The sequence below is a fragment of the Lepeophtheirus salmonis genome, chromosome 5 (assembly GCF_016086655.4).
Source record: "Lepeophtheirus salmonis chromosome 5, UVic_Lsal_1.4, whole genome shotgun sequence".
Classification (NCBI taxonomy): domain Eukaryota; kingdom Metazoa; phylum Arthropoda; class Copepoda; order Siphonostomatoida; family Caligidae; genus Lepeophtheirus; species Lepeophtheirus salmonis.
The window spans coordinates 56,594,748-56,617,893 of record NC_052135.2 but is presented as its reverse complement, the minus strand read 5'-3'; the positions used below and the strand labels follow the sequence as shown (position 1 = coordinate 56,617,893).

The following is a 23,146-nucleotide window of genomic DNA, read 5'->3' as shown; positions in this document are numbered from 1 at the left end:
CACTACTAGAGTGGTGCAAAGTGACGTTCTCTATATGTCCTATCCCTAAGAAAATACATGAATAAGTTCATGTTACTCCAAAACTAAAGTTTGTATAGTAATGATATTTTAAATTCTCCATAACCATGTTAATGTTGGTACAATATGTAACAATTGAACAATAGGAACATTTTATTATCGAGTTATAACCTTAGTGATATTGCCTGCTTTAATATGATTTTGAAGGCGACGGTATTTAATAATTGACTTCGACGTTTTTATCTGTTACAGTAGATCGGACACCCTAGTTATAGGACAGACTTAGAAGCGGAGCTATACGCACTTCTTTGCCTTTGTTTCTTGTCTGCTACTTTAATATTAGTGAAACCAGGCTTGTGAATGGAACGCAAAATTGAACGGCGTTCCAAGAACAAGTTTGTACTGAAAAAAATAAAAAAATCTTAATCAGAATTCATCATACCAATTTTTCTTCATATTCATGATACAAAGAAGAAACAAAGTTCATTAAATATTACCAGATAACAGTTCATCTTGTTTGTTCTTCAACAAAAAAATGTCAAATTTGGAATATTCTCAGAAGACAATATATCTCACGCGAATAATTTTTTTTTAATGATTCCTATAGACTTTTCAGACAAAAAAAGGTTTTGGGCCCCATACATACATGAAAGCATTATCGTTTTTCTAGTATAGAAGATCGAGCTCCAGTATTTTAGTCTCAGTAAAGATGGTTAAAACTAACACAGAGAATCCCCTGACTTTTTGCGAGAAAATTAGGGCCGATCCGGATAAAAATGCAATTTATTTAAATGAAAAAGCAGCATCTCGACGTGCAAGCCGTGTTAAAAAACTGCAGCAATGTCAGAAGCAGAACTAGAGGTACAGAGACAACTGGAAAGAGATAGAAAACGGAGACACAGAGAGAAAAGGCACACATTTGCGAGTGAAATTGCTAATTTTTTCAACAAGTATTTAAAACTTTAGTTCATTTGAGTTAGATTTAAGTTTAAGCTTTTCTAATAATAGATTTTTGTTATTTAACAGCCAAATTTAGAACTCGTCAGTCTGAAGGAAAAACCATGAAGTGGCTAAAGAGAGCAATCTCAAAAAGTCATAGAAAAAGTCGACAAGTGGTGCGAAAGCATGCAAACCATCTTGGATTGCACATCGGGAATGATGGTAGCGATGAAACAAGAGGCAGAAAACCATTGCCTAATGAAACAATGGAGCATTTCACCGAATTTTTCAACCGGGATGGCATTTCTCGAGCAGCTCTGGGAATGAAAGATTAAAAAACGATTAAAGGAGTAAAACTTTATACACGTCATTTGTACCGCAACATTAGCGAAACATTTGAAGTTTACAAATCGGAGAACGAAGAAAATCATCCGATCGGTAAATCAAAATTTGCAGCTTTGCGACCAGAAAACGTTCTACCATTAAACAACATGTTTCGTAATGTTTGCGGCTGTACCATCCACGAGAACATCCTGTTGTGTGTTTCGGTGCTTTAAAATTGGGAAATCAAAACTTGTCTACCTCGAGACGGGAGCTCATAAACGTTTGATCTGCGAATGCAATTCTTCAAAGTGTATGTACGCACTTAAAAACTCGTGTGAAGGGTGCATTTCCATTCGGGATTATTACACTCAGCAAATTCCAGATCTGAAACCCAAAACAACCTACTTTCAGTGGAAAACAGTCGATAAGAGAGTTCAGAAAGTGAAAGTGGAAGGAGTTGTAGCAGACGCTCTAAAGCTCTTGGAAAAGAAATAGCCCCAATTTCTAACTCAATGCTGCTTTAAGGATGTTTAGGCGTCTTACTATGAATTAACAAAAAAAGAGCTCACCAGAACTCAAGCAGGTATTCAAATGTACTTCACTGAAAATTATCAAACTTTCCATCAGAATGAGATTCAATCTGCTCACTGGGCGTACAATCAAGTCTCCCCATTCACCTACTGCATGTTGCGGCCTGGAAAAGATGTTTCAAGTAAAGGGTGATTCAAAACGAGCGGTTTTTGGATTGTAGAAATAAAACACATAAAATATTATATTATGGTCAAAACTTTATTATAAACAGAAAAAACAATCCTTTACAATTGTTTCTAGAAAATAATCCCCTTCATATGTTGGCTGCAACTGGCATTTAAATGGTCCATTCTTTCGCGCCAATTTTCGATGACGTGTTCCAGCATTTTGACCGGAATCTCACGAATAACTCGATCAATATTTGCTTCCAATGCTTCAATCGTCGTTAGTTTATCCACATAGACTTTTACTTTTACATAGCCCCAAAGAAAAAAGTTCAAAGGTGTGATATCACACGATCTTGGTGGCCAATTCACCGGCAAAAACGTGAAATTAATTGCTCACCAATATGATGTCCCAATAAGTCCATTGTTACGCACGCTGTGTGGCATGTGGCACCGTCTTGTTGGAACCAAATATCGTGAAGACCATGTGCTTCAATTTGAGGTACCAAAAAGTATGTTACCATGGGCGATAACGTTCGATCAATTCTTCACGATCTTCGGCTACGGCCACAATATTTTCTACGCTGCGAGCTGTACGTGGCTTACCAGACGACGGGACATCCCAGCAAGTTGCTGCCCCCTCAAATTTTTCGATTATTCTGCGAATTGTGGATTCTGAAGGTCGATTATGTGGACCATAAGTTGGGCGTAATTTGCGAAAAACTTCTTTCACAGAACGCTGATTTTCTTAGTACAATTGAACAATTTGTACACGTTGTTGTGGCGTATATCTTTCCATGAAGAAAAGTAAAACAATACTGAGTAAAAATGACGGAACTCGCGCGTGCCTGTCAAAAAATCCCTACTGGAAAAAACCGCTCGTTTTGAACCACCCTGTATTTGCTTAGTGAGCGACTGCTTGACCCACGACAAATTATCTCTAAATGTATATATGGACCGGCTTCTCTCTATTGTCAAAGAAGAACTCAAGGAGGTAACTGATATCAAAGTTTTCTCCCGATGCCTCAGCGGTACAGTTAAAGAACAAGTACCTCCTGGCTAATCTTTCTTGGTTTAAAAACAACGATGATCTAGAAAACTTTGAATGGAACTATTTCGCCACATCTCATAGGAAGGGTCCAGTAAATGGTCTAGGTGGGGGTTGAAGCGTTTAGTGAGAAGGCGTGTCTTGAGAAGGAAAGTGGTTATTTCCAATGTAACATAATTTGCATAGGAGTGCAAGACTTCAACAGTTAAAGTCATTGCAATAACACCTCCCGAAATCAAACTTTTCTAGACCAGCGCTGGGTGGATGTTCCTATGCTGAAAGGCACTCCATAGATTCATGATGCCAAAGCTACACAACTATATGCTATTGAATTTAGCAATATAAAAAGTGAACAAACATATAATCATTACTTCAAACAACATAATTATTGTAATCAAACATTATGTTAGATTAAAATTTCTATTTACATACTCATAAAACATACTAAATATATCATTATTATCCACAAACTTGTAGTCTCACACTTCAATAAAGCATTAATAGTGATCAAATAGAGCATCATGCAAGTTGATATTACATCGATATACCTGTTTGGCTTGCTCTCAATTAGATTTTCACAAATGTCCGTCCCTAAGATTTCACGGGTCCTGTCACTAAGATTTTTAATTGGCTCTGGAGGATGAACAATATAATTTGAATGCTTGTTCAACTAACTATCCAAAGCAGTAATATCTCAAAAATAAACTCTAAAAAGAAATAGTGAATACTTCAAACAAAGACGCAGAATTTATTAAAAATTTGATGGATGGTCAAATCTACACATTTCTCTGATGTTCCGTCACTAAGGGATGTAATCGACTATAGCAACACACCTAGACATGCTAAAGAGATAATAATTACATCAATACGTCGCTGAGCTAATGATCTTTCAAATTATATCCCTTTCAGCACTTTTAGATCTAAAGTTTTCTTGCATAACCCAAAATATTTTCTGAATGTCCTGTCACTAATTATGGATATGCCCATTTATATTATATGAATATATAGGCTACAAAAATTTTGCTTACCTCAATATATAGTTTTTTTATAATTAATAATCATAAAAAAAAAAATGCAATATGAGGGGAATATACCGCACTATACGTCAGAAAAATTTCAAATACGATTTATACGAAATCCTCAGATGTTTAAAACTGCATTATGCGGGGACCTCCTATAGGTTGCAATTACTCCGTTGACGGTTCTCAATTCTACTCCAAGTCCAACAAGGACTAATATTTACAACCAATGTTGTGCCCTTAGCGATCTTGCGGTTCCATTTCTTGAACCGCTAGATCTGGAAACGACAAAATCGTACCGAGACCGCAATATATTGCTTATGGGTCTCGGTTCTTGTGCTTTTGTTCCTATATATATTATAAAAAAATAAATTAGCTTTAATAAATAAGTCTATTTTTTGAGTTTTTTTTTTTTTTTTGTGTGTGTGCAATTGCAGCGTTTTCCAATGATTTTTTTATGTCGCCAGGGTGATACAGCTCTATCTGAGTTCCAAATAGCTAAGGGTTTCTTATGGATCTAGAAAAGTAGTTTTAGACAGCAGACAGTGTAAATAAAAGAGTGAAGGGGTGGAGTAGATTTTGGATCCAGGTCCGCTACTAAGCTTGTCAGGCCGCAATAATATGATAACTATTATATTTCTTAAGCCAGGGTTCCCCAAACTTTACTATACCAAGGCCTCCCACACTAATACATTTTTAGCTGAGGCCCCATTTTTACAAAATATGTGTAGTATATATGTATAGACTGAAAGCAATCCTCAATTATCCATCTTCCTGCACCCCTTCCCCTAGCCTCCCCTCACGGCCCCCACTTTGAAAACCATTGTCATAAGCAACCTTAGTTTTCGAGGGCCATTGTAGGAACTTGGAGCACATAACACTCTGTGTATAAGGTACCTGCGACACTATTTGTATGTAATATAACTTCCTGGGCCCAAATTTTCTAAGGATGTTCCTTGTTTTACGTGCCAGTTACCAAACTAAGCCTTTATAAAAAAGACCTGAGACCGAAGACCGGAACCGATACCGGAACCGTTGAAATGAAAGAACCGAGACCGGGACCGATAGAATAGCTGAACCTGAGCAGAGCACAACCTAGGATATAACTCCCGAGCAAAACTTCATTGTTACTCTCTGTTTTTTATGAGCAAACGCACTAGTTATTACTTTATAATTACTTGTTAAATCACTTATATGACGTCACTTTATCATTTTGTCGTTTTTCCTTATGGCGTATGGAATTTTTTCTCCCCTTTGCAGAATTTAACTCGTTAATTCATTAGAAGGGCGAATTCATGGAGCCTGCGTATATTTAACGCTCCTAGCAGACAAAAAGAAATAAATCTACGAGCACTACCTTACACAAATATTGATTATGTGCTCTTCGTTTTAGGGCCTCGTGGCTTGTGAATGGCCCCTTACTTTCTTTACAGAATATCTGTACGATGTCGATACATATAATATGGTAATTTATGATGTGTTGTTTTTGGCAAACTAGATTTGCTTATGTGTGGTATTTATGATATATGTTTGTTTATATTATATTATATATAATGTAATAGGGACGTCACTGGTACTAACCACGTCATGAAACTTGTAAGGACCAATAAAAAATCACTTGGTTACTTATGAATAAAGCTTTAAACTAAGTAGCGAAACGCGACAGTTGACCCGAGAAAATAGTATGGTCAGTATTTTTCATATTTTTTGGCTAAATGTCGCTTTTCCTATCAATTCAACATTTATTTATACTAAAGACGTTAACACGTGGTTCCAGTTTATCAATATCTTATATTATCACTAAAGTTGATAATATTGTAGAGAAAAACGCGTGCAAGGAGAAGGGGGAAAAAAGACATATGGTATCATTGTTTAAAATACTGATGTGATTATCATATGCCTATATTATGATTTTTGAGGGTATAACGAAAGTATTTATTAGCAAAATGTTTAATGAAGATGTACTACATATACTTGACTGAGACGTTTTTTATGCGTTACAGTAAATTTGAAAACGTCACACTCCATGAAATTGTAATTCATTATGAACCTTATTCTCAGAATAATAGCTAAGGAAACGACAAAGTAGAGTATTTCGAAATATATTTGAAGTTCCAAGTTTAAAAAAGAAGGCTTTAATTAAATATAATCTACATGATAAAAAATATACCATCATACATATATGTTAAATATACAAAATTAAACAATTGGAATCATATAAGTAACAATAAATAATTATTAATAATAACGTAAATGTCAAAATCATAAAATTAGACAATAAATATACAAATAAAAAAAATGTTAGAAATAAATCCATCTTAAAGATTTAGAGCAAAAGCTAATTATGTAGTAATGTCCGGCGATATTACTCCTTATTAAGAGCATCAAAAAAGATTTTTCCCCCATTGTTTATGATTATATAACAACATACTATTATCATGAAGGATATACACAATTGCTAATTATAATGCTACACCCAATGTAACTACCCCCGTTGTTGTGACAATTTAAACAGTTGTATTTGCCTTTTATGAGGTTTCTGAACACCATTTCTTGGAGCCTGTCAACCATAGGTAAGCCTTAAATGATAAAAAAGTAATATTTATTGACTATGTAATATTGGAAAACCTAATGAAAATACCCAAGTCTTTAAGCGAAGAAAATAGTATCAGACAAACTAGTTGCGAACCATCCAAAGCTACTACCCCCGTTGTTGTGACCATTTAAGCAGTTGTTTTTGCCATTTAATGAGTTGTGTATCATAATTTTTGATATGTTTAGCTAAAATAGAATCATATTTTATGGTTAGATTTAAAAAAAAATGAATACTTACTGTGAGATAGTACAACATTCAGAGTTCCATTTCGATATTAGTAAATACTTTTTACTCATAACTTGATCGTCATTTGGTGTGGATGACTCAAAACATTTTTATATGTATTTCTATAAATGACATCAGTACCAACATCCTCCATTAATTTAAGGATGGTTCCTTGGGAAGGGATAGGTTTACCCATTTATTTCTCCATAAATTTTTTGAACGTAGATAATTAGCAATGGATAAGGGTATATACATACAATAAACATCTATGTGAGATCAGAGTTAAAGTTTGACTTGATGTATTCATCATAAACTTGATTTTTTAGATGAATATCCATGCTCTTGATATGACATGAAGATAATGAGTGGCGTGTTATTCGAGAAAAGGGACTATAGGCACATTTATATCGACATATCCAACAAGCCATCTGTTTCTCATTTGGTAAGTATTTTCCAAATTCCTGGGCCACCATTTTCATAAATCCAGACAGAAGGCGACGTTATTTTAGGTATTGTATTCAGTTCTCTATCGACTATCACCATCTAATATTATATTAATATTGAATAATAAAGGCGGGAATGATAACGTTCTTGATTGATAGAAGAAGATGTCTATTATTTAATCAATGATGCCATGCGTATTTATTCTTTTCTCCTCGCACGCTTTTCTATTCTTACCAAAATTATCACCCTTAATTATCAGTTATCACATATTCTAGTCTTTCAAAAAAAAAAAAGAAGCTATATATTATTTAGTTATTATATTACTAAAACTATTTTATTATAAAAAAAATAAGGAGACTGGTTGTGAATTTAATTAAATCGGAACTTCATATAAGTGGCAGCATCTATCATTATGATCTGTTATCATGGGCCTCTGCTCCCAAGCAAGCTAGCTTAAAATCATGTGTCTTGGTGTTATGTATTTAATATTTCCTTACATGTTCTTAACTTCTTGTATATTCGTCTATGTATTATAAGTACTGTGTTTTACGTATTATAAATAGTCTCGTATTGTGTAAATAAATTAGAGTATAGTTAGAATACACATGATCTTATAAACAGTGTTACATTATTCCTCCACGTGAATTCTTCTCCTCATGTCTCTTGGTCATCCTGGATCTCTCCTATTATAAATAAGTTTGTGTCTCTCCCTCGTCAAGACGCAACACTTGGTCACCAAGCCAGACAATAGAATGTTTATTTATGTTGTGGACAATGTGTGCTTTACAATTTGATCTTAATAAAGGGGACTTTCATACCCCTTATAAACCATCAATCAGATTGTCAACTTATAGTCAGAGTTATTTCAAATGATGATCAAATTTAAGAAACTCATGCTCTTCATCTTCCGCGAATTATATCCATATTTTGAAATTAATAATGCTTAAATGTCTGGGGTTGTCATCTTTTTTTTCGGATGGGAGGTTCGAGTAAGGTGAATGATCTCTAGAGATAAAAAATAAATACATACAATTATAAATATAATTACAATATTTTACTTTGACCTAGTGCTATTTTGAATGTAGAAGGAAGGTAATTATGAGTTTTATAAATCATCAAAATTTTAATACTAAAAAAGAACTTTTTTTTTTACTAAAATAGATATGTATGACATATAAGCTTAAATATATATTTCCACTTAATCCAATGACAAAAAAATGGTAAAACACTGAGTTTTAGTAGTTTATTTTTACAATGAATTTAGGAATCGATTTTTAAAGGAGAATGAATGTACATATTGATGTTATTATAATAAATGTCTGAGAAGGGATTTTCGGATAAATAATATAGAGTTGACAGGGTATGCAAAATGAGAGCTGGTCACCTACGCCCTCCCATTTTACCGCAGCATTTCAATCCCTAAGCCCTTTACCCCTATCCTTTTTTATCATTATTATTCAGAAGTACAGCTAGTAAAATATAATATGAATTGTATTCATCGTAGGACATTAAAATAAGCATCCCCACTTTCATATTGCTTAGAATAGGTTGTAATACAGATCAATATTAGTTCTACAACTATCTCTAAATATTATAATTCCATCCTCAAGAAACTATTCGAATCATACTTAAGGAATTAGATGCAAAGTCTTAGTGTCTAAAATAATAAATAAGCATAAACAATTTCATTAAAACTATACACATCTAAAAATAAATTAGTCAGTTTAATGATATTTTGAACATTGACGTTAGAAAGCCCTTTTAATATAACTCTACTTTGATTTTGAGTTGTATACAATAAGTCAATCCCTTATTTTTTGCTCACAAACAATATTTTAGGATTTCCAATATTATAATTAATTATTTCTGGAAGAGTTGCTTAAAGCACCACGTGACGTTGATATCTCTAATCATAACTACTACAAAAATTATAGCTTTATAATTGTACAAAGTTCATATGAGCGTACCAAGTCGAATTTGATGTTTTTCACGACAACAGGTTGCGTGATTGGAGCTTGTGCTCCTCCAGATAGTATTGGAACTTATTGGAATATTCCTAAAAAGTCTCGTTATATTTCAAGTTCGAGTCTTAATACTTCCTACTCAATGTATGAAGCCACCCTACCCTCTGTTTGTTTTTTTCCAATTTTTCCTTTCCCCTATGAATTGAGAGTGGAGAGGTTGAGAGTGAATAAAAGAAAAGCTAACTGCATATATAAGTTTCTTTTCTCCATGTATGACGTCATATAGATCCAGTGATGCTAATATACGACGATGAGAAACGATTTGCATGAGATTTGAAAAGGATTCAAGTTGTGAGTCAGGACTGCTTAGCTGCTTAGCCTTGATCATCGCCTATTCCGGAACATTGGAGGTTAAAAGACCTCTTTAGACGAAGATGACGGGGCACAGAGAATTGGTGAAGAGGAAGCATGTGTCCGTGAAGCTGAAGCGGCTCCGTAAGTTGCGTCTCTATTGTGAATGCCGAATGGCGCTTATTTTCTTGTTTTTAGGGATGCCTTCCTCTGACTCGAGCTCCAACGGCCTCACTCTGAATGTATCCTCCATGAAGAAGAACAACAAGCTTCTTGCTAGGGCACTGAATCAGAGTCGAGAGAAGATCCGCGATTTGGAGCAATCTATAATGTCACTGCGGACAGAGAATGTGGAACTCAGAGTCCAGATTTCGGATCTCAAGGCTCAAGTTCATGAAGCGAGTGAAGGAGGAAAGAATCATTTAGTCAACTATCTAGAGCCCTTGAAAAATATCTTTCACGGGGCTTTGAACCAATCTGTAGCACTAAGTGCAGAAATTAATCGGGCTTTGACATATATCAATGTACCACAAGTGACAAGGCACAGATCTTCAGCATCATTATCTAATGGATTTTCTTCCATTAAATTCGCTGAGAGGCCTCGAAACAAAATAAAAAAAGTATCTCCCATGGTCTCAGGACATGTCGTTCATAAGCCTGATATCAAAATTAAAAAATTAGATATGAACACTCTACTCGGCACAGCTCAAAGTCAAGGTCTAAGGTTCTCAAGGGGAGAACCAGAATCAGACCCGGATCCAACACGAATACTTGAGAATGAGGATGTAGAAATTGAACCCCATACGGAAAATATTGTAGATCTAGTTGAGCTTCCTGAGAGAGAAGAAGATGAAGTAGTAGATGATCATTCTAATGACGATCAGGTTAAAAAGTTTCTTACTCGAACCTACCAACCTCGAGTGTCTTTACGTCCATTCGATCTCAGTTTAATTGAGGAAGAGGAGGAAGATGAATTACCACGAAGACGTAGGATTTCTCGAAATAATCAATCTGATGTCAGAAATGCTCATATCAATAATAAATCATCGACGGAGGAAGATGATAGTAGTAATATTATACCTTGTGTTGATCTTGTAGAGGAAGATGCAAATGAAAATGATCGGAGTAAACTAGAGTCAACAGTTTCAAAGAGACCACTCATTCTGAGAGTAAAGAGACAGTATCTCTTGATGATGATGTCGTTATAGTACCAAAGGAAGTTTCAAATGAACTTACTCATCCACCTTCTCAATCTCAGTCTTCTAAGACAAAGAAACAAGCTGGTACTGCTACCGATCGACGAGAAACATACATAGTTAAAAGTAATAAAACCCATATTGAAGAAGAAACTCCTAAATCAAAACTGACATTTCAGAAAAAATGTTTTTAAACGTAATTGAAGATGATCCTCAAGAAGGTCCTTCCTGGCTTTTTGAAGACTTATTCAATCCAAATAAAAAAGGGTCGCAAATAGGCAATCCTCTCGGCGTCCATTGAGGAGAAAAGCAAGTTCTTGCTCCAAAAAATTATCATTTGTCAACTATTGTCCTGATCCTAGAGAGTTACGACCCTATGATGATGGAAGTTCCAGTGATGATCTTTCATTTGATGAAGATGAAACATACAAGGCTCCACCCAAGTCTCAAAGTCAATCTAAACTCAAGGGCAAAAGAAACAGGGTGGACTCCATTGAAAAATCATCAAGTACAAAATACAAGCGCTCCAAAATAGAGAAACAAAGGGTGTCGACTATGACTACTACGTCTTCACTTGATACTAAAGGTGATTCTAATCATTCTAAATCAAAAATCTCAGATTCCACATTTTCCGAAAAAACTGAAGAAAATGAGACTACTGCAGCAGAGGATACCTCATTGAACTCTAGTAGAAGGCCCAAAAGAGCAGCTGCAGCTTTGGTTGCTAATATGAAAGAGCCTTCTCTGAATATGAAGATGCGCAATCCAAATAAAATGGGGAAAAAAGTGAAAAATAGTACATCCAGAAAAAAATCCGAGTAGTCCATGGTTTTTCCCTTCCTTTCAGGTGCATTCTTGAAATCCGTATGGATATATATATGTATTTCCTTCAGGCATTATATAAGTATATAATTCAATTTTATACCTAAGATAAAACTAAAATTCAACTACCACCGGAATGTATTACTGATAATACATTAATATTTTGAACGATCTAATGCATAAAATAAGTCTAATATTATGCAGTGCCTTGTATAAAATCAAATTATTATTATATCACTAAAAATTTCATAAAAAAGCTGCTACCTCACAATTGCTATTTCTTCACCTCATTCCATTGTACCGGATTTATGTTATTGAGTCATTATTAATTAGCTATTTCATTTGTGAGTCATCATCAGATTTATCTATATTTCTCAATAGACCAAATATATCCTTTTGAATTTAATTCCTCATTTCCCTTAATAATGAAATCCATTGGCAGCATTTTAATAATGTTGAGAGCATAACGAAACACATAATAGAATGTCATCATCCACGTTTCTTTGTTTAAAATCATGGAACACAAGCTTAAATTTTATAAGACCTTCCTGTTTTTAATTCCGAGTCTCTTAAATCTACAATAAATTAATTTGATCAATGATTATATACATCTTTTTTCAAGTCATAAGGTTTCTAAAATGTGAAACACTCGCAAATTCGAATAAAGCTATTTTGTTGTATATAGAGCTTAAAAGGAATCATTTTTTGGGCTTAATCAATCAATGCTCCCTCATAAAGAATTAAGAGTTGTTTGATGTCGTATGACAAATTTGAATATTGAATACATTTTTACCATTATTTATTTTTGTATTTTATCAATGAACGAATAAACGCATATATTAATTGGAATTTTTAAATCAACTATCCCTTAATTAGTGTTCTCCAATTTATAGTTTTACCTTTCTGAAAGGAATAGGTGGTTAGTTGACAGAAAACAATCTCGAAATGTTGCTTTTCGTTTAAAAAGAAGAATAAATTGGGGTTTTTGAAAACAAGAAATCAATTTGTTCTCGCTCATTAACAGAAATTGCTTAATTAATCCTCTCTCTTTTGGACGTACATAGTATTAGAATGCATATTTTATTATTTTATGCAATTCCAAAAGTGCTGAAGAATTTACTTAACTTGTGTTGTTTCTTTGAAGCTTCTGGATTGATCATCTTTCGAAACATAATGGTTAAGTGCATTCAGCGTGGACTCGTGAAAAACTTTACAGAAAGATCAACATTACACTTTTCAATTGGTTGGTTGAGGAGCAATTACTTTATGATTAAGTTTGTTAGCTAATTTCAATCCCTGGCCTAGCTCCATTTTGTAGATTTGACTCACATGCCCAAATTCGGTTTCAAGAATGGTATCTTCATTTTCAAAAGATCGACATGAACATTTATAACATTATTTTGTTATAAATTATTTTGAGGATATGTAACGAACCTAATTACATATTTTTTTATCCTTCGGAAGTGGAAAAAATTGCAACCACTAAATTCAACTATCTGTGAATTTAGTTTCTATAATTAACCAAGTCTAGTATTGGTTAATTATAGAAACATACTTGTCTTTTCATCTAATAATTTAAGTTTGCGATTCAGATGGCAAGTAAATAATGCCAGATTCTCTAATTTGATTATATGAAGCTGGGCTTGTATTGTGCCAAAGTATTGAAATTCATAAAAATCAGGAGAGTATCTTCTTCCTTTTGCACTTAAAGAGTGAAGGTGAAGTTGTTCTATAATAAAGAAGATATGCGAATTAAAGTCTTGATGATATACTGCTTCTTCCAATATCTCAATGACATACTTGATGCTTGAAGCTAGTTTCGGTTCATTCTGTTTATTTTTTAAATATGCTAAAATGTTATTGATATCAGAATAACGGATCAGACTCTTTGATGAACACATATGATTCACTTCGGCATTAAGTATAGAAAGTCATTTTGAAAAAATGAGAATAATTCACTTTTAAACCAAACAAAATGTAAGGAACAAGAACCTGTGAGGATAGGGCGAAAAATATGACCAAGTCTTCATTATATATTACTTTGATACTTTTGGGTAAACACGATTTATCCAGGGTTTTTTTTTTATCTCATCTCCTTGAAATAAACGTTCAATTTGAGAATTAAGACAAAGTCTTGCTCAAATCTGAAAAATAACAATGCATTTTAATCTACTTTGAAGTATTACCTTTTAATAGAAGTAAATAAAGTTGTCGCCCGTTGTTTTCTCAAGTTATTTTGGAATATCCGCATTTTTTTCTATTGCATCAGATTTTAATTTATATCGTTGTACTATAATTTTTTTGCCGACTTGAATTTGTATCCGTTCTTTCATGAATACAAGCAGATATAGGAAAATGCTTGCTACAGGTTTTTGAAAATTGATTTGGCCCTAGTTTTTTTCTTGTGATTATATTGACCCATACTTTCATAAGTTCAGGATCTTTTGGAAACTTATGAAGATAATGTATTTCTTCAACAATTTCTTCCTCACTATGATTTTGATGAGTTTTTTTCTTAGTCCTACAACCTGGATAGCAGCAAATCATTTTGCCTAAAATAATGAATGCAAAATATCAATTTATAAGATGAAATTGTTAATAAATTTATTAAATAATTCCTGTGAAAATGTAATACATATATCATATATTTTATATATAATTAAGGTCCTCGAATGACACACTGTATGTAAAGGTTTATAATTACTAAATAGAAGTAGATATATAACAATTGTTGAAAACAAAAATAGGTTCATAACTTTAGCCACTAAGTCTCTAACTACACAAAAACTAAAAAATCATTTGAAATGAACATATAAAAATGAAATATTCATTTCTTATTTGCAATCTTGGAAAAAAATAAAAAAGAGCGCGTTCCATATTCATTTTCATGTTCCTTGCTACATATAAACACAACAAACTATATTAATTATAGACTATAATTAATTATTATAATTTATAGAATGTGAATTGGCATATATACTCTGATGCTGATGAAATAAAACGGCTGTAATATTGTACTAAGTAAATTATGTTTTGCTATATGATTTTTGAGCATAAAAAAATGCACTTAAATATGGTAAAGTAGATCATTCCAAATCTTCACAAGTAATATAACGGCGTATTCGTAATAGTAAGTTTCAAAATACTGACTTAAGTGAATATGATTCATATCTCATATTTGATTAGATATATTAAGCCCTCATAATAAAAGTAGTAGAAGAGACTAAAATGAACCGAATTTGGGCATGTGAGTCAAATCTACAAAATGGAGCTAGGCCAGAGATTGAAATTAGCTAACAAACTTAATCATAAAGTAATTGCTCCTCAACCAACCAATTGAAAAGTGTAATGTTGATCTTTCTGTAAAGTTTTTCACGAGTCCACGCTGAATGCACTTAACCATTATGTTTCGAAAGATGATCAATCCAGAAGCTTCAAAGAAACAACACAAGTTAAGTAAATTCTTCAGCACTTTTGGAATTGCATAAAATAATAAAATATGCATTCTAATACTATGTACGTCCAAAAGAGAGAGGATTAATTAAGCAATTTCTGTTAATGAGCGAGAACAAATTGATTTCTTGTTTTCAAAAACCCCAATTTATTCTTCTTTTTAAACGAAAAGCAACATTTCGAGATTGTTTTCTGTCAACTCACCACCTATTCCTTTCAGAAAGGTAAAACTATAAATTGGAGAACACTAATTAAGGGATAGTTGATTTAAAAATTCCAATTAATATATGCGTTTATTCGTTCATTGATAAAATACAAAAATAAATAATGGTAAAAATGTATTCAATATTCAAATTTGTCATACGACATCAAACAACTCTTAATTCTTTATGAGGGAGCATTGATTGATTAAGCCCAAAAAAATGATTCCTTTTAAGCTCTATATACAACAAAATAGCTTTATTCGAATTTGCGAGTGTTTCACATTTTAGAAACCTTATGACTTGAAAAAGATGTATATAATCATTGATCAAATTAATTTATTGTAGATTTAAGAGACTCGGAATTAAAAACAGGAAGGTCTTATAAAATTTAAGCTTGTGTTCCATGATTTTAAACAAAGAAACGTGGATGATGACATTCTATTATGTGTTTCGTTATGCTCTCAACATTATTAAAATGCTGCCAATGGATTTCATTATTAAGGGAAATGAGGAATTAAATTCAAAAGGATATATTTGGTCTATTGAGAAATATAGATAAATCTGATGATGACTCACAAATGAAATAGCTAATTAATTATGACTCAATAACATAAATCCGGTACAATGGAATGAGGTGAAGAAATAGCAATTGTGAGGTAGCAGCTTTTTTATGAAATTTTTAGTGATATAATAATAATTTGATTTTATACAAGGCACTGCATAATATTAGACTTATTTTATGCATTAGATCGTTCAAAATATTAATGTATTATCAGTAATACATTCCGGTGGTAGTTGAATTTTAGTTTTATCTTAGGTATAAAATTGAATTATATACTTATATAATGCCTGAAGGAAATACATATATATATCCATACGGATTTCAAGAATGCACCTGAAAGGAAGGGAAAAACCATGGACTACTCGGATTTTTTTCTGGATGTACTATTTTTCACTTTTTTCCCCATTTTATTTGGATTGCGCATCTTCATATTCAGAGAAGGCTCTTTCATATTAGCAACCAAAGCTGCAGCTGCTCTTTTGGGCCTTCTACTAGAGTTCAATGAGGTATCCTCTGCTGCAGTAGTCTCATTTTCTTCAGTTTTTTCGGAAAATGTGGAATCTGAGATTTTTGATTTAGAATGATTAGAATCACCTTTAGTATCAAGTGAAGACGTAGTAGTCATAGTCGACACCCTTTGTTTCTCTATTTTGGAGCGCTTGTATTTTGTACTTGATGATTTTTCAATGGAGTCCACCCTGTTTCTTTTGCCCTTGAGTTTAGATTGACTTTGAGACTTGGGTGGAGCCTTGTATGTTTCATCTTCATCAAATGAAAGATCATCACTGGAACTTCCATCATCATAGGGTCGTAACTCTCTAGGATCAGGACAATAGTTGACAAATGATAATTTTTTGGAGCAAGAACTTGCTTTTCTCCTCAATGGACGCCGAGAGGATTGCCTATTTGCGACCCCTTTTTTATTTGGATTGAATAAGTCTTCAAAAAGCCAGGAAGGACCTTCTTGAGGATCATCTTCAATTACGTTTAAAAACATTTTTTCTGAAATGTCAGTTTTTGATTTAGGAGTTTCTTCTTCAATATGGGTTTTATTACTTTTAACTATGTATGTTTCTCGTCGATCGGTAGCAGTACCAGCTTGTTTCTTTGTCTTAGAAGACTGAGATTGAGAAGGTGGATGAGTAAGTTCATTTGAAACTTCCTTTGGTACTATAACGACATCATCATCAAGAGATACTGTCTCTTTACTCTCAGAATGAGTGGTCTCTTTTGAAACTGTTGACTCTAGTTTACTCCGATCATTTTCATTTGCATCTTCCTCTACAAGATCAACACAAGGTATAATATTACTACTATCATCTTCCTCCGTCGATGATTTATTATTGATATGAGCATTTCTGACATCAGATTGATTATTTCGAGAAATCCTACGTCTTCGTGGTAATTCATCTTCCTCCTCTTCCTCAATTAAACTGAGATCGAATGGACGTAAAGACACTCGAGGTTGGTAGGTTCGAGTAAGAAACTTTTTAACCTGATCGTCATTAGAATGATCATCTACTACTTCATCTTCTTCTCTCTCAGGAAGCTCAACTAGATCTACAATATTTTCCGTATGGGGTTCAATTTCTACATCCTCATTCTCAAGTATTCGTGTTGGATCCGGGTCTGATTCTGGTTCTCCCCTTGAGAACCTTAGACCTTGACTTTGAGCTGTGCCGAGTAGAGTGTTCATATCTAATTTTTTAATTTTGATATCAGGCTTATGAACGACATGTCCTGAGACCATGGGAGATACTTTTTTTATTTTGTTTCGAGGCCTCTCAGCGAATTTAATGGAAGAAAATCCATTAGATAATGATGCTGAAGATCTGTGCCTTGTCACTTGTGGTACATTGATATATGTCAAAGCCCGATTAATTTCTGCACTTAGTGCTACAGATTGGTTCAAAGCCCCGTGAAAGATATTTTTCAAGGGCTCTAGATAGTTGACTAAATGATTCTTTCCTCCTTCACTCGCTTCATGAACTTGAGCCTTGAGATCCGAAATCTGGACTCTGAGTTCCACATTCTCTGTCCGCAGTGACATTATAGATTGCTCCAAATCGCGGATCTTCTCTCGACTCTGATTCAGTGCCCTAGCAAGAAGCTTGTTGTTCTTCTTCATGGAGGATACATTCAGAGTGAGGCCGTTGGAGCTCGAGTCAGAGGAAGGCATCCCTAAAAACAAGAAAATAAGCGCCATTCGGCATTCACAATAGAGACGCAACTTACGGAGCCGCTTCAGCTTCACGGACACATGCTTCCTCTTCACCAATTCTCTGTGCCCCGTCATCTTCGTCTAAAGAGGTCTTTTAACCTCCAATGTTCCGGAATAGGCGATGATCAAGGCTAAGCAGCTAAGCAGTCCTGACTCACAACTTGAATCCTTTTCAAATCTCATGCAAATCGTTTCTCATCGTCGTATATTAGCATCACTGGATCTATATGACGTCATACATGGAGAAAAGAAACTTATATATGCAGTTAGCTTTTCTTTTTATTCACTCTCAACCTCTCCACTCTCAATTCATAGGGGAAAGGAAAAATTGGAAAAAAACAAACAGAGGGTAGGGTGGCTTCATACATTGAGTAGGAAGTATTAAGACTCGAACTTGAAATATAACGAGACTTTTTAGGAATATTCCAATAAGTTCCAATACTATCTGGAGGAGCACAAGCTCCAATCACGCAACCTGTTGTCGTGAAAAACATCAAATTCGACTTGGTACGCTCATATGAACTTTGTACAATTATAAAGCTATAATTTTTGTAGTAGTTATGATTAGAGATATCAACGTCACGTGGTGCTTTAAGCAACTCTTCCAGAAATAATTAATTATAATATTGGAAATCCTAAAATATTGTTTGTGAGCAAAAAATAAGGGATTGACTTATTGTATACAACTCAAAATCAAAGTAGAGTTATATTAAAAGGGCTTTCTAACGTCAATGTTCAAAATATCATTAAACTGACTAATTTATTTTTAGATGTGTATAGTTTTAATGAAATTGTTTATGCTTATTTATTATTTTAGACACTAAGACTTTGCATCTAATTCCTTAAGTATGATTCGAATAGTTTCTTGAGGATGGAATTATAATATTTAGAGATAGTTGTAGAACTAATATTGATCTGTATTACAACCTATTCTAAGCAATATGAAAGTGGGGATGCTTATTTTAATGTCCTACAATGAATACAATTCATATTATATTTTACTAGCTGTACTTCTGAATAATAATGATAAAAAAGGATAGGGGTAAAGGGCTTAGGGATTGAAATGCTGCGGTAAAATGGGAGGGCGTAGGTGACCAGCTCTCATTTTGCATACCCTGTCAACTCTATATTATTTATCCGAAAATCCCTTCTCAGACATTTATTATAATAACATCAATATGTACATTCATTCTCCTTTAAAAATCGATTCCTAAATTCATTGTAAAAATAAACTACTAAAACTCAGTGTTTTACCATTTTTTTGTCATTGGATTAAGTGGAAATATATATTTAAGCTTATATGTCATACATATCTATTTTAGTAAAAAAAAAAAGTTCTTTTTTAGTATTAAAATTTTGATGATTTATAAAACTCATAATTACCTTCCTTCTACATTCAAAATAGCACTAGGTCAAAGTAAAATATTGTAATTATATTTATAATTGTATATATTTATTTTATTATGTATTTTTTAAGACAGGTTACAACAAAAATAGGCAAGAATGCTTACTTTAGAAGAAAGCACACATTATTTTAGAAGCTGTATCATTTATAAGTTGTGACTTATGATTAATCATTAATGATGAGAATCCAGCGTAGAAAGGGGCATGTGAAAAAAAAAATAATAAACCGAAAATTAACATGGTAACCTTGACAATTTGAAGAAATTGCTTTGGAGAAGATAAAGAATGGTTCTCATGGCGATTCATTAGATCAGCTACAATCAGCGGTGACAAGGGAGGATGGAAAAAAGCATATAAAAAAGGGCATTTACTAGAATTACTCCGATTCTCCTGATTACCAATTTAATAAAAAAACGGCCAGCCAAAAAAAATTTGATTGGCTAAAGAGTGAAGGTGACGTTCAGATCCTATATGTACTCAAAATGATGCAGAGTAAATAATATGCAACATAATCAATTATTAATATTAATTCCTAAATTAAATATTATAGTGAGCAGAGGATTCTGTCGGATGTGGTTTGGTGGGGAAATAACTTTTCTATGTTTTTCCTTTGCTATGAAGCTGATTGACGTCATAGGTACACAATTAAGAATTAAACAAAGGGAAAGAAGAAGAAGAGGAGGAGTGAAATTGATATATGAGAGAGAGAGAGGAAGAGTAATTTTGCTGAATCACGAAAACTAGTGAGAGATTGAGAATTGTGTTCCGTTTCTATTGATGAATAAATAACTTTTGAGAGATTTTAAGAATGGAAGAGATCGGAATAGTGTTGGCGGAGGCCCCATTGGAAGAGATTCCCAAGAGCACGCCTGAAGAGACGAGCAACAATGACTTGGAGGATCTGTACACCCGCTACAAGAAGCTTGAGCAACAGTTAGAATTTCTGCAGGTCCAAGAGGACTACATCAAGGATGAGCAACGGAATCTGAAGAAGGAGTACCTGCACGCCCAGGAAGAGGTGAAGCGCATTCAGTCCGTGCCCCTGGTGATTGGACAGTTTTTGGAAGCGGTGGATCAGAATACGGGGATCGTGGGGTCCACCACGGGCTCCAATTACTATGTGCGGATCCTCTCGACGCTGGACCGGGAGCTGCTCAAGCCTGCAGCCTCTGTGGCTTTGCACAAGCACTCGAACGCACTCGTGGACGTTCTTCCCCCAGAGGCGGATTCTTCCATCTCCATGTTGCAAGCAGATGAGAAGCCCGATGTCTCCTACGCGGATATTGGAGGCATGGACATGCAAAAGCAAGAAATGAAGGAGGCTGTAGAACTCCCACTCACTCACTTCGATCTCTACAAACAAATCGGAATTGACCCTCCTCGAGGAGTTCTCATGTATGGACCTCCTGGCTGTGGAAAAACTATGTTGGCCAAGGCAGTTGCACATCACACTACTGCTGCTTTTATACGAGTTGTGGGCTCGGAGTTTGTACAGAAATATCTGGGAGAGGGCCCTCGAATGGTGAGGGATGTATTTAGACTAGCTAAAGAAAATTCTCCTGCCATCATTTTTATAGACGAAATTGATGCCATTGCAACAAAGCGATTTGATGCTCAGACAGGTGCTGACCGAGAAGTCCAACGTATTCTCTTAGAATTACTCAATCAAATGGATGGCTTCGATCAAGCAACCAATGTTAAAGTCATCATGGCCACGAATCGGCATGATACTCTAGATCCTGCTCTCTTACGTCCTGGTCGTCTTGATCGAAAAATTGAATTCCCATTTCCCGACCGGAGACAAAAACGACTTATCTTTGCTACTATTGCTGGAAAAATGAACTTTTCTGATGAAGTAGATTTAGAAGATTTTGTTGCGCGACCTGATAAGATCTCAGGTGCAGATATTAACGCTATTTGTCAAGAGGCAGGCATGCAGGCAATCCGTGAGAATCGTTACATCGTCCTTCCCAAAGATTTTGAAAAAGGCTACAAGAATAACATTAAGAAAACAGAGAATGAATACGAATTCTACAAATAATAAATTATTTACTTTTTCTTTATTTTAACAGTAATAAGCAATTTGTAACAGGAGATGTATAAATAAGCTATATAACTCGAACAATTAATTAATAAAATTACAACCGAATAACTAAGAAGTTTCCGTTTCCCTCTTCTTTTGTGTACCCTACTCCCTCGTAGAACTTGACCATTTTGTCGGTACAATTCAAACTTACTTTGTAACAACCCAATTCCTTGGCGAGGAGATTAAGCGTAATAACAATTCTATCAATATAAAAAATTGAATTTAATGCTTCATTATTTTACACTGACTCATTAATCATGGCTTACAATTTCCCTAACTGTTTCCCTCGATACGAACTATTTACAACAACGTCCTCAACACAACCTTTCTGATAACAATTAGTGAATTAATTTTAAATTTTTTTTCATATAAATTCAACCTTACTTTAGCACAATTTCTTATGAATTTCTGTTCAATAAGAAGAGTGGCACAGCCAATGATCTCTTCCTTTGTTGTATCCTCAATGACAATGACGTAGTAGGTTCCATTCTTACTTCTCATGGATTCGAATGCATCTAAATGTTATATTATTTATGTAGAGTAAAAATATACAATCAAAGTCATTCCTTACCTACAAATTTTTCTCTCGATATATCACCGACAGTTGTAAGTTGTTTCAATAGCGATAAAAAGCCTATAATTAATAATGATAATAAATGACCATTAGCTTATGATTTTCATTCAACTGTCAAAAGTTATTTCACCCCGCTCATCATCTCCTGATTGTAATGCTCTAATTTTAAGACCAGGTCCTGGATCTGCCACCGATATTGGAGGATCAAATTTGTTAGAATAGTTTGAAAAGTCTATTTTTTTAAATATATCACTGTCAAAGAGGGATATCTCCTCGGAACCTTCCAAAATTGCACGAGACATTAGAAATAGTTATCAGCCTTGAATGAGGATATTGAAAGGACTCGTGTTATCCCTTTAAAATTATTATTTTAAAGGCAGGTAATTACTGCACACTATAGTGTTCACTGTTCATACATATAGGCCTATGAGCCATGTTTGTCTATAAACGGGCTCGCCCGAATGGTTATTGAAACCTTCCACGAAATCGCTTTAATAGATTTTTAAATGGAGAAAAGCTTTTATTTTTATTAACACCGTACGTATCCAAGTGTTCGACTTGTTTGCGGCAGTAGAGACATCCTTTAACGAAGAGAGGTAAGGACAGTGGTAGGAAAGATTGCACTCACCTTTTTAGAATGAAAACAGCGAGTTTTACAATTGTTACATACAGACTAATTCTTAATCATGTACAAAATAAAGTACAACAAATACTAACATAACTAAGTAATCTGAAATCTCTCATTCTCAAATAAAATGATGACGTCAAAATTAGCGTAAGAGTAGGCAGAAGCCGGCCCCATAACCCACTACACCGTCCATCACATATCATTTCCATTCACAAATTAACATGAATAGACAGTAGTGTCCATTTAATTCCATAAATTAAACATTGTCAATTAATCAGTCATCACTTCTCGGTATTTGATAAGCACATAGTATCATTACTTATTAGTCTATGGACTATAAACTCTTTACTAGGGGATTTACAGCATTATCTTGT

General features: G+C 34.0%; 4 protein-coding genes and 1 long non-coding RNA gene across 5 annotated transcripts; 2 read left to right on the top strand and 3 right to left on the bottom strand.

Annotated features, from left to right (window-relative positions):
- Positions 1-6,170: 6,170 nt before the first annotated feature.
- Positions 6,171-9,511, bottom strand: LOC139905502 (uncharacterized). Its single transcript, XR_011780307.1, has 3 exons — positions 6,877-9,511; positions 6,685-6,824; positions 6,171-6,622 (listed from the first exon to the last, which is right to left on the bottom strand). It is a non-coding gene; the product is annotated as an uncharacterized lncRNA (long non-coding RNA).
- Positions 9,512-9,559: 48 nt separating this feature from the next.
- On the top strand, positions 9,560-12,490 carry LOC121117868 (uncharacterized). The gene is made up of 2 exons (XM_040712387.2): positions 9,560-9,767; positions 9,822-12,490. Exons 1-2 carry the CDS (start codon positions 9,707-9,709, stop codon positions 10,829-10,831), a joined length of 1,071 nt encoding a protein of 356 aa, XP_040568321.1. The 5' UTR covers positions 9,560-9,706; the 3' UTR covers positions 10,832-12,490.
- A 2,878-nt stretch (positions 12,491-15,368) lies between these two features.
- LOC121117776 (uncharacterized) lies at positions 15,369-18,344 on the bottom strand. The gene is made up of 2 exons (XM_040712269.2): positions 18,095-18,344; positions 15,369-18,040 (listed from the first exon to the last, which is right to left on the bottom strand). Exons 1-2 carry the CDS (start codon positions 18,153-18,155, stop codon positions 16,218-16,220), a joined length of 1,884 nt encoding a protein of 627 aa, XP_040568203.1. The 5' UTR covers positions 18,156-18,344; the 3' UTR covers positions 15,369-16,217.
- Positions 18,345-20,205: 1,861 nt separating this feature from the next.
- Gnpnat (glucosamine 6-phosphate N-acetyltransferase) lies at positions 20,206-23,122 on the bottom strand. Its single transcript, XM_040711389.2, has 5 exons — positions 22,275-23,122; positions 22,142-22,204; positions 21,955-22,085; positions 21,837-21,898; positions 20,206-21,770 (listed from the first exon to the last, which is right to left on the bottom strand). The coding sequence occupies exons 1-5, from the start codon at positions 22,444-22,446 to the stop codon at positions 21,623-21,625; spliced, it is 576 nt and encodes a 191-aa protein (XP_040567323.1). The 5' UTR covers positions 22,447-23,122; the 3' UTR covers positions 20,206-21,622.
- Positions 20,293-21,643, top strand: LOC121117091 (26S proteasome regulatory subunit 6B). The gene has a single exon (XM_040711388.2). The coding sequence runs from the start codon at positions 20,293-20,295 to the stop codon at positions 21,523-21,525; it is 1,233 nt and encodes a 410-aa protein (XP_040567322.1). The 3' UTR covers positions 21,526-21,643.
- Positions 23,123-23,146: the final 24 nt, after the last annotated feature.

Coding starts and splice junctions, on each gene's coding strand:
- LOC121117091 (XM_040711388.2), top strand. CDS start 20,293: ATGGAAGAGATCGGAATAGTGTTGGCGGAGGCCCCATTGGAAGAGATT.
- LOC121117776 (XM_040712269.2), bottom strand. CDS start 18,155: ATGACGGGGCACAGAGAATTGGTGAAGAGGAAGCATGTGTCCGTGAAG. Junction 18,041..18,094: donor CGTGAAGCTGAAGCGGCTCC/GTAAGTTGCGTC, acceptor TCTTGTTTTTAG/GGATGCCTTCCTCTGACTCG.
- LOC121117868 (XM_040712387.2), top strand. CDS start 9,707: ATGACGGGGCACAGAGAATTGGTGAAGAGGAAGCATGTGTCCGTGAAG. Junction 9,768..9,821: donor CGTGAAGCTGAAGCGGCTCC/GTAAGTTGCGTC, acceptor TCTTGTTTTTAG/GGATGCCTTCCTCTGACTCG.
- Gnpnat (XM_040711389.2), bottom strand. CDS start 22,446: ATGTCTCGTGCAATTTTGGAAGGTTCCGAGGAGATATCCCTCTTTGAC. Junction 22,205..22,274: donor ATCAGGAGATGATGAGCGGG/GTGAAATAACTT, acceptor TATTAATTATAG/GCTTTTTATCGCTATTGAAA. Junction 21,899..21,954: donor TCATAAGAAATTGTGCTAAA/GTAAGGTTGAAT, acceptor AATTGTTATCAG/AAAGGTTGTGTTGAGGACGT.